Source organism: Oratosquilla oratoria, chromosome 5, assembly GCF_046742065.1.
Source record: "Oratosquilla oratoria isolate Oo_2021 chromosome 5, ASM4674206v1, whole genome shotgun sequence".
Lineage (NCBI taxonomy): Eukaryota > Metazoa > Arthropoda > Malacostraca > Stomatopoda > Squillidae > Oratosquilla > Oratosquilla oratoria.
In genome coordinates this window covers 4,163,582-4,179,558 of record NC_134781.1, presented here as the reverse complement: position 1 = coordinate 4,179,558, position 15,977 = coordinate 4,163,582, and the positions used below count along the sequence as shown (strand labels likewise).

The 15,977-nt window shown below is 38.3% G+C and overlaps 1 protein-coding gene across 1 annotated transcript in view; it reads right to left on the bottom strand.

The window, feature by feature from the left end:
* Positions 1–2,611: 2,611 nt before the first annotated feature.
* The window catches only part of LOC143025337 (GMP reductase 2-like), a 28,263-nt gene continuing 14,897 nt past the window's right edge, over positions 2,612–15,977 (bottom strand). The window contains exons 6-8 of the mRNA XM_076184833.1: positions 14,731–14,933; positions 8,629–8,828; positions 2,612–8,467 (exon numbers count right to left, since the gene is read on the bottom strand). Of these exons, the coding sequence (XP_076040948.1) occupies positions 8,630–8,828; positions 14,731–14,933 (402 nt within the window). The 3' untranslated portion in view covers positions 2,612–8,467; position 8,629. The remainder of the gene's footprint in view (positions 8,468–8,628; positions 8,829–14,730; positions 14,934–15,977) is intronic.

The following is a 15,977-nucleotide window of genomic DNA, read 5'->3' as shown; positions in this document are numbered from 1 at the left end:
GAATCTGTTGTGTGTGTATATTTATTGATATAATTATGTGCATATAAAGCCACCTAACAGGTTTGCACTAGATAATAGTAAATGCATATTGGTGCTACCCCCAGATGGAGTAGGCAGTATTGTATTTGCATTGATTGAAGACTTACGCACTTTGTCTCATGTGTAGATTTGTTATGTACTGGTGCATGAACTCTTTTATTTGCCACCCTGAACATCCAGGACTCCCATCTCCAGGCTCTGCAGGGATACTATGCATGCTAAACGTGTGGGTTAGTGACCCATAATGGGGTTAAATGGCCAGTGACTCAAGAGCTCATCTGCCCTTTTGATGATTTTCTTCTATCTGAGTGTCTTACACACCCTCCTCACTAGTGGGTCACCACTGGGGAAGTCAGTTTAGCCTCCAACAATCCAACCATGCAGCAGGTAGTCCTGTACTGGGTTACATGATACCAGTAGGACAAATGCCTCGCCTGACAACCAGGAATATAGATAAATAGCCATGCCTTCCAGGTGCAAGTTTTGTCGAGCAGAGAAAGTGCACCAAGGAAGGTATCAAAACTACATTAAGTTGTAAGTGGAGACTATCATGCCATCTACTATGTACCTAATTCAATTTTTAGTTTATGAGAGACTGGAGGAAGTGGATATCTTTAGATACTTGGGTGTGAATGTGGCAGGAAAGGGAGGAGTGGAGGTGGCGTTAGAATGTAAATTGAGAAGCAAGTAAATATCTTGTGGGATTAAAATGTGTAATGAGAAATAGTCATTTGGGAATGGATGCTAAGAGGAGATTGTATGAAGGAGTGATTGTGCCAACAACACTGTATGGAGCAGAAACATGGAACATAAGAGAGGAGTTTGAACATGTTTGAGATGAGGTGCCTTAGAAGTATGATAGGGGTTACTAGGCTGGATAGAGTGAGAAATTAGGAGGTAAGGAGGAGAGTGGGAGTGAAAGGGAGTTGGGAGATAGGGTTGATGAGAAAGTATTGGGATGATTTAGACACATGGAAAGAATGAATGAAGAAAGATTAGTAAAAGAGGTGTGGAAGGCAGGGCTGGAAGGCATGAACATGAGGGGGCGACCAAGAATGAGATGGATGGATGGATTAAAAGGGGCAATGGGAAAGAGGGAAAATGTCTGTTGAAGAAGGAAGGGAGAAGACAGAAGATAGGGGCAAGTGGAGAATGGTTGTGTATATATGATACTGTGATTATGGAAGAGAGTGGGTAGGGGATGGGGGTGAGGGAATATGTGTGAATGATATTTTGATGCAGCCCAAAGGGATTTCTCCCCATCTTCTCTTTTTCTGTATGAGGGGATGGAGATAGGGGGGGGGGGTGTCACTGATTAAATGAAGCAGTCTTGCTGCACTGGTTCTGATCCAGGGCAATGGGCAAGATGCAGGGATGACCTGTCATCCAAGAGGAGCCAAGAAAAGAGGGAGGGAGGGAGGTGAATGGGAGTGGAGTATGTGGGGATGGAATGGGTGGGATTGGATTTATGCCTTTGTTTTTTGGCTACCTTTCCTTGTATGGGGGAAATAGCCATTGGTACATGTATGTATGAAAGCCTGCCAAATGTTATGCATAAGTGAGAATTAACCGATATGGTAACATCAACCACAAAACAGTTGTGTATAAAGTTGGTGTTGTGGGACTGGGAAAGTGTGCAAAGTGAGGTATCAAAACTAAAACAAATTTCCTGTGAAGACTTTTGTATATATTGATTTTATTCTATTTATGTATTTTTCTATATAATTTTTAATGCTGACCAGTCAGATGTACACAACATTGTGAATGAAGAAATTGTACTAAATATCATTAGATAAAATGAGACAAATGTGTGGAAAGAAGGCATGAAATTCCTTCAGCAACCTGTTAGTTGCTGATGCTGGAGATGTTATCAGGTATGCAAGTATCAATGTCCAGGCAATCCAATACACTAACAGTAGTGGGCAGGAAACACCAATGATACTGGCTCATACAACACCCCACTGGTTGCAAACTGGAAGAGCACACAGATGATGCAAGACTCATACTTCTGGAGGGCACATGCATGCCCAGAATACAATCAGGATTTGATTGGACTGTGAACAGCATACAAACCATGTTGATATTATGACAATGACAAGGACTGCACAACACTTCACTACCACAAAGAAAATAAACTGTATAAAAAAACATGATCAACATAGTCCAACTTGAGAATTTATGTTCATATGCCCTTGCTATAAGCTTGCCACCAAGCAGCCTCATTATCTCCACTCCTTACCTTTCACCCAAGTAGTGATGCTCTAAGCTGCTCACCAACCAAGCAGCCCTCTTGTATGCTATGATTAGGTAAATATAAGGCATGCAAGCAAGATGACAAAAGATCACTGCTTCCTTTCTCCTTTACTCAGTGACAGAAGTTGATCTACTCAAATACAGCAATTCAAAGCTTTTCCCTGAGTGATCTATGGAAGGGGCAGAAGACAGTTGCTGATTACTGTGAGGCTGCAGAATTTCTGGCATTGAAATTGAAATAAACAATCACTTACAGAGACTCAGTTTCTTTATGAAGTTTTCTTGATTACCTAATCTTAAGAATAAATAAAATACTAAATGTTCTGAAATGTAACAAAAACTACAATTCATTTATTTCAAAGTGTCATTTGAGACCTACAAAGTTGGTGCTAGCTTCAAGCAATTCCCTGGGATCAAACTATTTCTTTAGCTCAACAACCACTGTAAGTCTCTTGATGACAGCAGCTGATATGAAGCAGAATCCTATTATTATTTACATGGTAGCAATCATAAAATAAGCTATATCAGCTGACAGATACAAATTTTCTTCCTGACCCTTATAAGACATCAGTACAGGCATTTCTGAAATTTCATGGATTTGTGAAAAGCATACGATTCTTTTCAACTGTCACCTTTCCTTAATAACACATCTTCTTTTTTGTTCAATTTTACTCACTTTCTCCATTTGTACTCCACTATTTAACATTATACCATTATAATATTCTGATTCATTATCATCTGATTGTTTCAATAAAAGGAAACACCTGAGCTCAGGTTGCATTTCTTTTTTTTTGTACAAACTGCCTGGCAGTGATTCATCATCATAATACTGAGAAACCTGTCAAGAATACTGTGATACAAAACTCCATATGAAAAAGCAAAGATCTGAAAGGCACTATTACAAACACCAAAGGCCTAAACAAAGGCTGGTAAGCCCAAACAAGCTTGAAGCAGGATCATTAATAGATATCACTGTTGTAAAGGCACAATAACTACAGATTTTTCAAAGATCTCTAAGCAACTACAAGCATTTGTAACCCCATTATGTCATTGTAGATTCCTATAACTGACAAAAGTATGCACGTGACAGGAGTGAACAAGGTAAGGATTTCTCCCATGTAGTTGCATCATTTCATGGGTAAAAAGCAGATACAGTAGAAGCTTCATTTAAAAAGATTCTATTTACTGGAAAACTCATGATAGAAATATTCCAGTGTTCATAATAACACAATGGATTTACCTGGAGCACTCTTGATTTTATGGAAAAGTTAGCTATACTGAGCAAAGTCATGTGTGCACAATGATGTCTCGAAGGATTTCCTGGAAATGCCACAAATTTTAAGAAATCTATTAGTCCATTGAGTAAAAAGTCATGTGTGATTAATGTTATCACAAAGGATTTACAGGAAATGCCCTCGACTTTATGAAAGTGCAATGAGCTACAGCTGATGGTGTACAAATTTGATTGACTAAAATCAACCTTGACTAAATAATTCAATTAAATTGAGCTTCTACTGTATATACATACATGTTATATAATGTGATATATACCAAACAACCCTTTCCCTTTATAAGAGGGGTGGCTGAATCAAAGCACACCCCCACAATATATACATGAAAAACCATTTCTATCTCAGCACCTCTTTGTGAAAGGTCTTGTCCCCATCCACAGCAATCAGGGATTTTATTTCAAATTAAACTTTGAGAATGGCTATAATCTGGTCAGTTGTGCATTTCCTATTCTTCAGGATGTTGTTTGACTAAATGATCTTATGTTCATACCAGAAACACCGAGTAAAGACCTTAGCAAGAATGCATTGCAATATTATCTCTAAGTATTGCAGTCATGACAATTACTCTTACCCCTAGTTCTACATGCTTGTGGTAGTCCTACAAGATGGCCAACAGAAATCCCATTTTCAAAATCTGTCAACCCCTTCCCTTCCATCAGCAGGTGCAGCCCTGAGGGGTTGACACTCAGTCACTGGACTAGGCCAAAGATCTCTATCGCCTTCTTACACCTTTTCACACATGGTGAGCTGACAAGTGGCAACTGCTACCCTTCTACTACTACTTTCAATCAGTGACATTCAAAAAGTCCCACAACACATAACCATCCAAAGTTTCTTCCCTCAGAGGGCCTGTGGATTATTGTCAGCCATTGTGGGGCTGAAGGTATTCCACTCAATGAAATTCAAGACAATGATTACTAATATCATTCTTCTAGACTGGGATGAGAAGACCATACCTCAAATCTGTAGATATCAGGACAATACATAGCAAAAACACCCAACAGAAAATCACTGGCAATTGTATCCCTTCTATACTTAGCAGCTCCTTACAATTTTAACAAGTCCTGATTTCTTCATTTTCAACTTACCAATGATGTCACAACTTTGGCCTTGGAGAAATGGGTACCACTGACTGGGGAATTCAGAAGGCACCAATACACAGGTGTTAACTAACCCCACACATAGGTAGTTCAGCATCAACAACTACTTGAAAAACTGCTCATTTTGACACCATATGTCCATCTGTATGACATAGGAGCATCAGTAAGCATCCTTTCATCCTCACCCCAATGTCTGTACAGTACACCGAGGTGGTTTTTACAACTTTTCACTGCTATTGCAACCTACAGTTCACAACCTTGCCTTGGATCTCACTCTTTCCAGTGGCAAATCATGGAGGGCAGAGGTAATTCAGTTTGCCCTCATGCTGAACTCCCCCCATTTTCCACAGGCCTGCAGGTCCTGAGATGACCCTTCACTCAAAAGATACTAAGCAGAGAGGGGTGACAAAGCCCTCACCAATCTTCATCCCATGCTATGAGAAACATGGAAAATAGGGGTTGGGGGTATTCTGTGCAGTGTGACCTACTTCCTTATGGAATTAAGAGAGAAGTGACCCAACTTCCTCTTGGATTTAAAAGAGTTAACCCATCTCCCCATTCCATATTGGAAACCTGGTGTTCCTTGTACCAGCCAATTAGCAAAGAGGAACACAACAGCAGCCACAAGCCAGAAGGAGCATGTAAAAGGTGAGCAAAGTACTCCAGCACAATTCCACTTTGCTGTTGTTAATTCTACCTTCCCTGGTATCTTCAGTGCCTATACAAGCCAGCTAGTATTCCAGAATACCTTCTCTGTTCTTATTTAAAAATGTTCTACAATAAATCTTCGCCAAGGAAAGCAGATTTGAGATGAAATATAAATTTCAAGCATAAACTGCAAGTATTTACTAGTCCTGTGTGGGATTATACTAATGCATTTTATGCTATAAGCCTACAGTGGTATGCTTGCTGCTTGACAGTATTAATTTTTTCTTTGAGAAGTCAATAGGTCTTAAGCTTAGCAACATTAGCCATATATAGCCATAATGACTGATTGTAATTAATAACAATAAAAACCTTAAACATATTTTCCTACAGAATGGACAGTTTCGATGAAAATGATTGCATCAACACCTCCAAAACCATGGATGCCAAAAAGTTGGTGCAAAGATATGATTTGCTTGAAAAAATTGCTGTTCAGTATGATCTTTAAATCAGAGGCCATACAGATAACATCAATTACACTTATGTAATGGAGTATACCTTAATCTGCTGAGAAGTATCATAAATTTTTAAGAATTTTATTCTAGCTAATTGATTAAATTTATTAAGAGAAACCTCCATTACTCAGTGTTATTATATAGCACACTACAACCATTCTTACATCTTGAAAAGCCAATTACTCAACTGATTCAGACACATCTCACACAATGAGATCAAAAGATAAAGATGACTGCAAGTTGCTACAAAAATATCTAGTGTCTGAAGCCATGTGTAGAAAATTAACTTCAATTTGAAAATAGGGAAAAGCTCATTAAGACCATCAACAAATTACTTAATGTAAAGTAAGAGGAAGACCTATTGTGTTGGTCATGATTTATTCCCCGACAAACATATCAGCAAGATTGTGGGCAAGACATGCAGACTCCTGAAAAACATGACTGGCTTTTCACTACACAAGTGAGTTAATGAAAAAATTAATCAAATACCTGATAAATTGTGGAGACTTTGCACAAAGTGAAGGATATAAATATGATTTATAGAATACAAAGAGCAGCAACCAAACTAGCTCCCAGCCTTACAGATAAATTGCACAAGACTAGAGGCATTGAATATGCCATCATTAAAAGAAAGAAGAGGAAGAGGTAACATGATTGTGGTGTTTGGATGATCAAACGTGGTGAATATTACTGAGAGAAGATCTAGTTAGGGACAGTAAGACAATACGAGGTCAAGGAAACAAATCTAAAAGTGTGTGAGATATCATGAAATATAGTTTTCTGTATGGATGCATAAACTCCTAGAATAACCTAGATGGTTAAGCCTAAGTTAAAGCCATATACATATTTATAATTAGGTATGATAGATGGGTAAAAAGAAGTAAGGCCCATTGAGCATAGTGTCTTTCCTGTTTATTACAATTGGGGGTAAGGAAACAGGACGCCATAAGCATTGATCCTTTCCTGTACATTTGAATTAGGTATACACACACACACACACACATAAAGTGATGTTCCCAGAGTTGAATATTTCTCTGACAGCCTTACAGATATAAAAGGCCCTTATTCAGGACAAATCCCTATGAACAGATGAGTCAACTGTGAAGGCAGTCATGCAGACTTAATTTTATGGAAATTATTTTTGCAATAATATATATACATCCATATACCAAAAGGCCCTTTCCCCACCCACCTTTCACCCATTTTTCCCTATTATCTTAGCTCCTTCTTGAAGAAGTGCCATCCCTGTCCCCTAGGTCACAAACAATGCTTCAAGACACAGTATCTCGACAGCATGACCCAACAGCCGAAGCTAGTTTACCCTCTTGGTTCATTACATTTCGACCCTCACCACTCATCCACTCACAAAGATACAAAGACTAAGAATAAATCTTTATTTCTTTCTATGCAAGTGTAGCTATAAAATTTTCTATCCAGTCTGCTAGTACAGAGTAGCCTAAAAATGGTGTTTGATGGCATGCAGAGTACCACTGGATAAAGGACAGCTCTGGAAAACTGTGCAAAATAGAGAAAATGCATCTCTGAAACACTGAAAATCAATAGGTTTTCTCTGCCAGTTCATTATCACTGAATAATCACAGGTACTGTTCTGCAACTACCTTTTTTTTTTTTTTTAACTTTAACATCCTTCTTAAACTTCATGAAAATTTAAGTTGCTGGGTCACAGTTCTGATAGTCTCAAAGAGTCTCCTCAGAACATCAGCCGAGGCAAACCAGAACCTCCTACTGTGGTGCCCAGTCATGGCAGTAGCCTCCCAAGTAAACAGCTTAAGCTCATGGGCCCGGGTGAGGTTCGATCTGCCAACCCCATGATTGCAAGGCCAGTGCACTACCACTGTACAAGCCAGGAGGCTGAAGAATGACATGGATAGATGAATTTAACTAACTGATTGTATATGGGGTTGGAGCTATGCTCATGGGGTCCTATTTCTTTATCTCCACTTATCAAATTTTGCCTTAATTTCACTTATGTATATGGTGTTTTAAATATGATTGTATTGTATAAAGCATACAGCCAAGATCATCTATGAAATGAAGAAGGCAGTAGAAGGCAGGGCAGAATATAGAACACCTGAGAAGACTCACATTACTAAACAGCGGCAGTCTATGACAAAGGGTATCCACTACTTAAAGGGGAAATCAAGAGTTGAAATAACAACAAATGACTGAACAAAGAGTTGATTTTTTTCTTTATTTCTATGAAAGAGAAGACAGCAACAATGCCTCACTGAGGAAGAGAGGAGGTGAAGTTGTTGAAGATATTGGCCAGATATCAAACATTAATATCCTGACAGTTTTTACTTGTATGAATGCTTGGGAAGCTGAGGGGCAAATTCTATGAGTCAAGGAAGAAGTAAATATACTATGAATTGCATGAGTTTAAAAGATATGTTAACATTCATATGACAATTCCTTGTCTATAATGAAAAATACTTGTGAAATACATAAGCTTTTGTGCATAAATATTTAAAATTTGAAATGTACAACAGTAGTTTTGTTTGATTCACAGATAAATCATCACGGTTTTGTTCACCATCCCAGCAACAAATGTATAATTAACAAATGCTTCATTGTTCAGATGGGTTCCTGATTCTCATATCACCTGTAATAATACAAAACATCAATTTGTCAAACTGATTGATATTAAGCTCAAGAAACTTAATTAATATAAATTCTACATATCTAAACTTCATAAAACCAATAACTCTCTTTCAGTTATAATCAATCACACTATGTACATTTAGAGTTGGAGTGGTAACGAACCTCATTTCTCACTTGTATTACTACTGAAGATTTCATTAGTTTGTTGAGTCACCCTGATGAATGTTGTACGTTTAGGTAATTCCTTGAGCTTCCCTGCACCTGTATATGTGCAGGCTGAGCGTAAACCCCCTAGAATGTCCTGCATGGTGTCTTCTACATTTCCCCGGTATGGTATCTCTACAGTTTTACCTTCACTGGCCCTGTTAATAAAATTACATCATATAGGAAATGGAGGGCAAGTAGGTCACAATTACTCGAACACCAAAGAGAAATTCCAAAGACACAAGGCAGTTTTATGATTTGTGGCTCTGTTGTAACCTATGGAAATTACATGCCTTACATGTGGAAATGTAAAAATTTACCATAAACTTACCATCACACTCCCATGAAGTGGGAAGTGAGAAACCCTTGGTAGGGCAAGCCTGTCAGTTGCGGCAAGTTGTTGAGATTTTTAGGCCAGTGTTTGGGTTGCCTCCCTGGCTGGCTAGGGCTATCAGGAACCAAGGCAAGAAGCACGCAGCAGATCCCGGGAATCAAACTCATGACCACCTGCTCATGAGTTTGACATGGTATCTACTTGGCTACTGCTTGGCCCATATACAAATTTTAAATATTCACAAGTGACTGCAAACTAGTGCACAGCATAAGAGTACTAGACAATAGTGTCTGATCATAATATTCTGGGGGTGACATTAAACCTGGCAAAAGACAAGGCAAACGGAAGGGTATCCAGCTAGGAAAAACATATTGATCTGAGAAAGCTGAATTTTTCATTGAAAAAGCTGATCACTAAACACAGCAAACTCAAAGGTTGACTGTACACTACTTGATGAGACCACACTAATGGATGACATTAAAACTTTTCACTTGGATTTGTGAACACAAATGTGTCGAGTACATTCCCCTAAGACACAGAAACAGTCATTGAAATAAGATACCTCACAACAGGAAAATATTAGTGAGGAAAAGGAATAGAATACTGAAGAGACTTCAAGAGATGCCAATGGTATGTAAGAAAAGGTAAAGTTTAGAGACAAGGTTGAAGGACGTTGAAGTCAACTCAGAGTGTTGCATGAAAAAGAAAGGATACATGAGGAAAAGAAAGCATTGGCAGCCATAAGGACAAATCCTAAATTCTTCTACTGTATACCTATGGCAGAAAGAAATTGAAAACAAGAACAAAAACCGGCCCTCTAGACAATGGAGGTGGTGAGTTAACAGATGACTACACAATATACTACAGGAGCAGTATCAGTGTATCCAGCAAACCAATACCAGGAATGATTGTCCAACATCCAAGGTAGTCTTCAAGGAGGAAAATGGGGACTACTCAAGCATTATGGATATAAACCCATTAGGGTTTTTTGAGGTCATTTTGGTCACTTGCTCCAATTGGGTCACCATCTCACCCACAGGATGAGGACACTGAGGCTTCCTGCCAATTTGATTTGGGCATCACTCAGGTGTGGGTGCCAGAGGCAGGAATGTGAAATGTAAAAAAGCCTCAACTTTGACTGGGCCCCATGGACATAACCTTGGGTCTAGGTTCCTTGCATGTACTCTGCAGTGCCCTGTGCACCACTCTCCCTGTGGGGTAAGTTTGAGCCAAATTTGCAACCTGACGATTTTTTGTAAAATCCATAGGTCCAACACTAGGGTGTTTTTGGGGGTCATTTTTGTCACTTGCTCCAATTGGGCCGCCATCTCACCCATAGGTCGAGGGCCACAAGGCTTCCTGCCAATTTGACTTGGGCACCACTCAGATGTGGGTGCCAGAGGCATGAATATAATATGCAAAAAGGCCTCAAATTTGGGTGGGCCCCATACACATGCCCTTGGGCCTAGGTTTCTCACATGTACTTCACAGTGCCTTGAGCACCACTCTCTCCCTTTGGAACAAGTTTGGGCCAAATCAGTAACCTGATGATATTTTAAGAAATCCAGAAGTGCCACAAAATTAATCACCTGGCCCTGAAAACATACCAGCATTACTACTGAAAGTCTGAAAGGCAATACTGTCAGTCCCCATCACAAAGATATGGAGGAAATAACTTGACTGTGGGATCATTCCAAAAGTGCCAAAGGAAGGGATTATCACACCAATTTTTAACAGTGGCTCACAAGGGCTTATAGCAAATTAAAGGCCAGTTTGTCTCATAAAGGTGTTTAAGAGAGTGCTTAAGATGGTAATAGTGAAACCTCCAGAGGAACTGGGCAATCTAACAAAGGACAGCTTGGGTTCCAGAAGGGCAGCTCCTGTCTCTTACAACTCCTGGACCACCATTCAAACATTCTGGAAGGAGTAAGCAAGAGGAACAATATTGATGTAGTTTACCCTGACTTCACTAAAATATTTGACAAGGTGGACCATAGAACACTACTAAACAAAACCAAAATTGCTGACATTAAAGGCAAATTTGGCACATGGTTGCACAACTTCCTAATAGACAGGAGGCAGACAGTAATGGTGGAAGGGGCTCAATCAAAGGGCTCGGCAGTCATCAGTGGAGTACCACAAGGCTGACTGAGATCACAACTGTTCTTGTTCATGATTGGAGACATAGACCACAATGTGAAATCATCCCAAATTTCATCGTTTGCAGACGACACAAAGTTCTCAAGGTGTATAACCAGTGATGAGGATTCTCCAGGGTCACAAAGTGATCTAGATGAAATGGTAAGATGGTTCAAGGCAGATAACATGAAAGGCAATAATAAGAAGTTTGAACTGATGAAATATGGACCAAATGATCAACTGAAACAGCCCTACAAAGTGGAAGATGATGAAATAAAGACCAGCAAGACAATCAAAGATCTGGGTGTGTGGCTGAGTAACAACTACATTTTTATACACATTTCAGCCACATCATAAGAACAACAAGACAGATGAGTGGATGAATCCTTAGAACTTTGGTGACAAGGAGGCCAGAGGACTTGCTGCCCCTATGGAAGACACTTGTTGTCTCTGAAATAGAGTATGTAAGCCACCTGTGATCTCCCAACAAAATTAACCCCCTCCATACTGGGTGTAACTTTTCTTTTTATTCTGGCTGCTGTCGGGTGATTTCATTTGTCTCCTTCCTACTTCCTCCACAACTACGAGGTTATAGTTCACCTCTGTAAATCTCTCCAGTACCAGATGTCACTCTCCACTTTTATTTTAGCTAATGCCAAGCTTTTCTCTCTCCCTCTCTCTCTCCCATCTCTATGGCACCACGCCACTCACAGTGACAGAATTAAGGACATGAAAGAGGTGGAATGAGAGACTTTACCAAGAGGCTGATCAAGTACTACATGAACTACTGGGAGAGGCTAAGACACCTCCACATCTACTTTTTTTTTTCTGTTCTTGCAAAGGATGTAAGGAGCATGTATGAGAAATAGATTGACGCAGCCCGAAGAGATTTCTCCCTGTCTTCTCCTTTTCTGCATGAGGGAATGGAGAGGGGAGGTAATTGAATTAATGAAGCAGCCTTGCTGTGGATGTGCTGGATCTTGTGACATTGCTTCTGACCCAGGGTAGTGGACAAGATGCAGGGATGACCCGTCATCCAGGAGGTGCCAAAATGAGAGGGAGGGAAGAGGGTAGAGGGGAGTGGAGGGTAGAGGGGAGTGGAGTGTGTAGGGGATGGAATGGGTGGGAATGGTTTCTATGCCTTTGTCTTTAGGCTACCTCCCATGTAAGGGGGAGAAAAGCCTTTGGTATATGTATGTATGTACAAAGGAAGAGCATTCTGACAGGAGACCTTCTGGTCCATAACTAGGTTGGGTGCAGAAAAAATAAGTAAACAGATAAACAAATAGATAAAAGAATGAAATAAATAGATAATTATAAATAATAAACACAAAAATAACTAATTTATAATAAATTAATAAATAAGTGAATAACAAATACATAATCTAATAACTAAATAAATGATAAATGAATAAATAATGTAAAATCAAATAAAAATGCCAGGCATTACAGTTCATTTCTTAGGTGCTTATTTAAATGAATCTTAAAACTTTGAACTGCACTGCACTGCACCACCTCTACAGGAAGTTCATCCCATTCATTTACTACACAGTTGGCAAAGTTGCTTCCATCCACTTCCAAATCAAATCTAATTCCCAACAGTTTGAGACCATGATTTCTTGTCTGATTTGCATTCAGTGTGAAAATTTTGTCACTTTTAATATTGTTGATTCTCTTTTTTTTTTTCTTTTTCTTTTTCATTTAGGAATGTCCCTAAACGAAAACGAAAAAAAAAAAAAAGAATCAAATCTAAAAAATAGAATCAAATCTAATTCCCAACAGTTTGAGACCATGATTTCTTGTCTGATTTGCATTCAGTGTGAAAATTTTGTCACTTTTAATATTGTTGATTCTCTTTTTTTATTTTTTTTATTTTTTTATTTAGGAATGTCCCTAAACGAAAAAAAAAAAATAGAATCAACAATATTAAAAGTGACGAGGGAGGGTGGAGGGGTGTGGAGTGTATTCAGGGATAGAATGAGTGGAAATGATTTTATGCCTTTTCCTTTTTGGCTACCTCCCTTGTAAGGGGGAAAAAGGCTTGGTATATGTATGTATGTATGATTCTCTTAAGAATCTTCAAGACCTGTATCAAATCACCTCTGGGTCTACATTTTTTGGGGGGAGGGAATAGATTCGTGCTTTAGTTGACTTTCATATAATTTATTTCTAATATTTGGAATCAGTTTTGTGGTTTGCCATTGTGCTTTTTCCAATCTGTTGATGTCTTTATTGAGATATGGTGACCATACAGAAACAGCATATTCCAGATGTGGACGAACTAATGATTTACATAGCTTGTTAATGACAGATGGACTTTTAAAATCAAAAGATTGCACAATCGGCCCTAGAATCATATTTGGGTATCATTTTAGTTGTGCACACTTATGCAATATATCTTTAGAAAATTAAATATTAATTTTGTAAATTATAATACATGAACGTAATATGCGATTTTCTTGGTGAAAATGAATATTAAAAAACCCTTGCTTCAAGCAAATCTACTAACGAATGAAGCCATTACGATACAGTCCAGATGCCCTGTTGTTGTCCATCCAGTCCAGTCACTGTCAGACAATGGCTTCCACATTATGGACCGGGTGTTCTCCAACTCCAGGTGACCTTAATAAGCACTGTTACAAAGACATTAGGGCTTCCTTGGACTTTTTGAGAGAACAAGGGGCTCTGCCATCGTCTGTTAATTGCCCCATGTTAACTCGGGGATCAAAGAGCCTGTGCTGCTGAACAGTGTGCCTCCGAGCCATTATCAAGATGGAGACATGATCTTAAGAATTTGAGGTACTAAATTACTAAATATAGAATTAGGTTAGAATAGATGAATTTATCATCCTTTCATTTCTTCAACCTCGACAAATATCAAAACAAACATGGCATTCCCTTCAACTGCCGCGACTTTGTTCAATAATAAATCGGTTTTAGCAACTTTTTTGTTATTAATTTCTGCAAAAAAAATCGCATATTACATTGATGTAATATACTTTTCAAAATTAATAATTACTTTTCTATTGCTATCTCTCATAGGTGTGCATTTCTAAAAAATTACCCTTATTTGCCTTCTCTGAGGCAGAAATACATTGCTTGGATGATTTGAGATCATCACTGATAACTACCGGTACACAGAGATCCTTCTCACTATCCACTATTAACAAATTTCCAAATAACCTGTAATCTACTTATTGTTATTTTTACTTATGTGCATTTCACTGCATAACCTTACATTTACTTGTGTTAAATTTCATTAGCCACTTTTCAAACCATTGCTGTAGTTTATCTAAATCTTGAATATCTAATTGTCCTCAATATGATTGTTCAATTAAACTGTAAATAATTCTTTGTTGACACTTATTATTACTATTTATAAGTAGATTCCAAATACAAGTGATGTGGGGAAATTATGGTAGGTTGCATTAAAAAATAGAAATAACATATAATAATAATAATAACAATAATGGTAATAATGATTTTAATGTTCTACAGGAATATACGCTGAAACCCGAATTTTACCTACATATATTTTTTCTTAAACACTTCATGATGATTTAAAATGGGAGTTCGTAGTTCCCTACCTGTATTCAGCCACGCCGCCCGCATACTTGTTCATGGCCACAGCAGAAGACATTCCATAGAACAATTTCATCTTCTTGCCGTTCCTTTCAATGATATCACCACCAGACTGGTCGTGCCCCGCCAGCATTCCGCCCATCATGACAAAGTCAGCTCCAGCACCAAAGGCTTTGGCGATATCACCTGGACAGGTGCATCCGCCATCCTGCAACCACATGCAATATTGACCACAAGTTTGCAATACCTTTGTCAATCAGCGAAGACGAAATATTTTAGCAAGACTAATTCATCCTGTGTTCGTAATAAAGCTACGATCACACATGCGAGTGAATTCCCAATGTCAATTTATTTGATATTCATAATACCTCCGCAAGTTTTCCGTATCCGACTCTACTACCTGACAGATTCCGAACTAGTTGTTTTTCAACTTAAAAACTTATTATATTAAAACAGACTTGAAAATAAGTAGCTGTGATACATATATTTTCAAGGTTTGTCTATTTTGTAATAATCAAGATTCTTGCATTGATTTTTACAGAACGGAAATCTTAATTAAATACAGATCGACTATAAGGTCGTCTCTCTGTTCTGTGACTTTAGAAAGATGTCTTATTGTCTTTTAAATTAAAAGCATGAGCAATAGAAATGCGTAATTATGATATGTCAAGATATAGATAAATTATATGATGAATTAGAACATACAAATAATTTATTTAAAAAACTAAATTACTGAAATTCATGGACTTAATAAAGTACAAAACTGCCATTGTTATGCACCAAATCTACAATAAACAAGTGAATAAAAATATATTGAAATTTTACTCAACTTACGAAACTCGCTTTGCGACTAGGCATACAAACGACTTCTTTAAAACTCAATACAGAACAACCAAAAAAGGCCAATGCTTATCTATTATAGGTGTTAACACATGGAATAAACGATATTTAAAAAAGTCATTAATCTATAAGTATTAGTATATTGAACATTTCAGGTCCATTTCATGATTGTATTCATGGAGAAACTGTCATGTACCGCCCAAGTCTGCCGCTCTTTTTTTTTTTTTTTTTCTTGTTCCTGCAGGTGACGGTGACCCGGATCCGCGCAGTAAGCAATTATCGTCCCGTCAACAATGGACCTGACATCTCACCTCTCACCTGACCCCCACAAGATGCGTTGCTTGCACGTGACCCCGATTCCTACGTGAAGTCGGAGTTAACGGTCGTCGTGTCGCATCTCATTGCAAAAAAA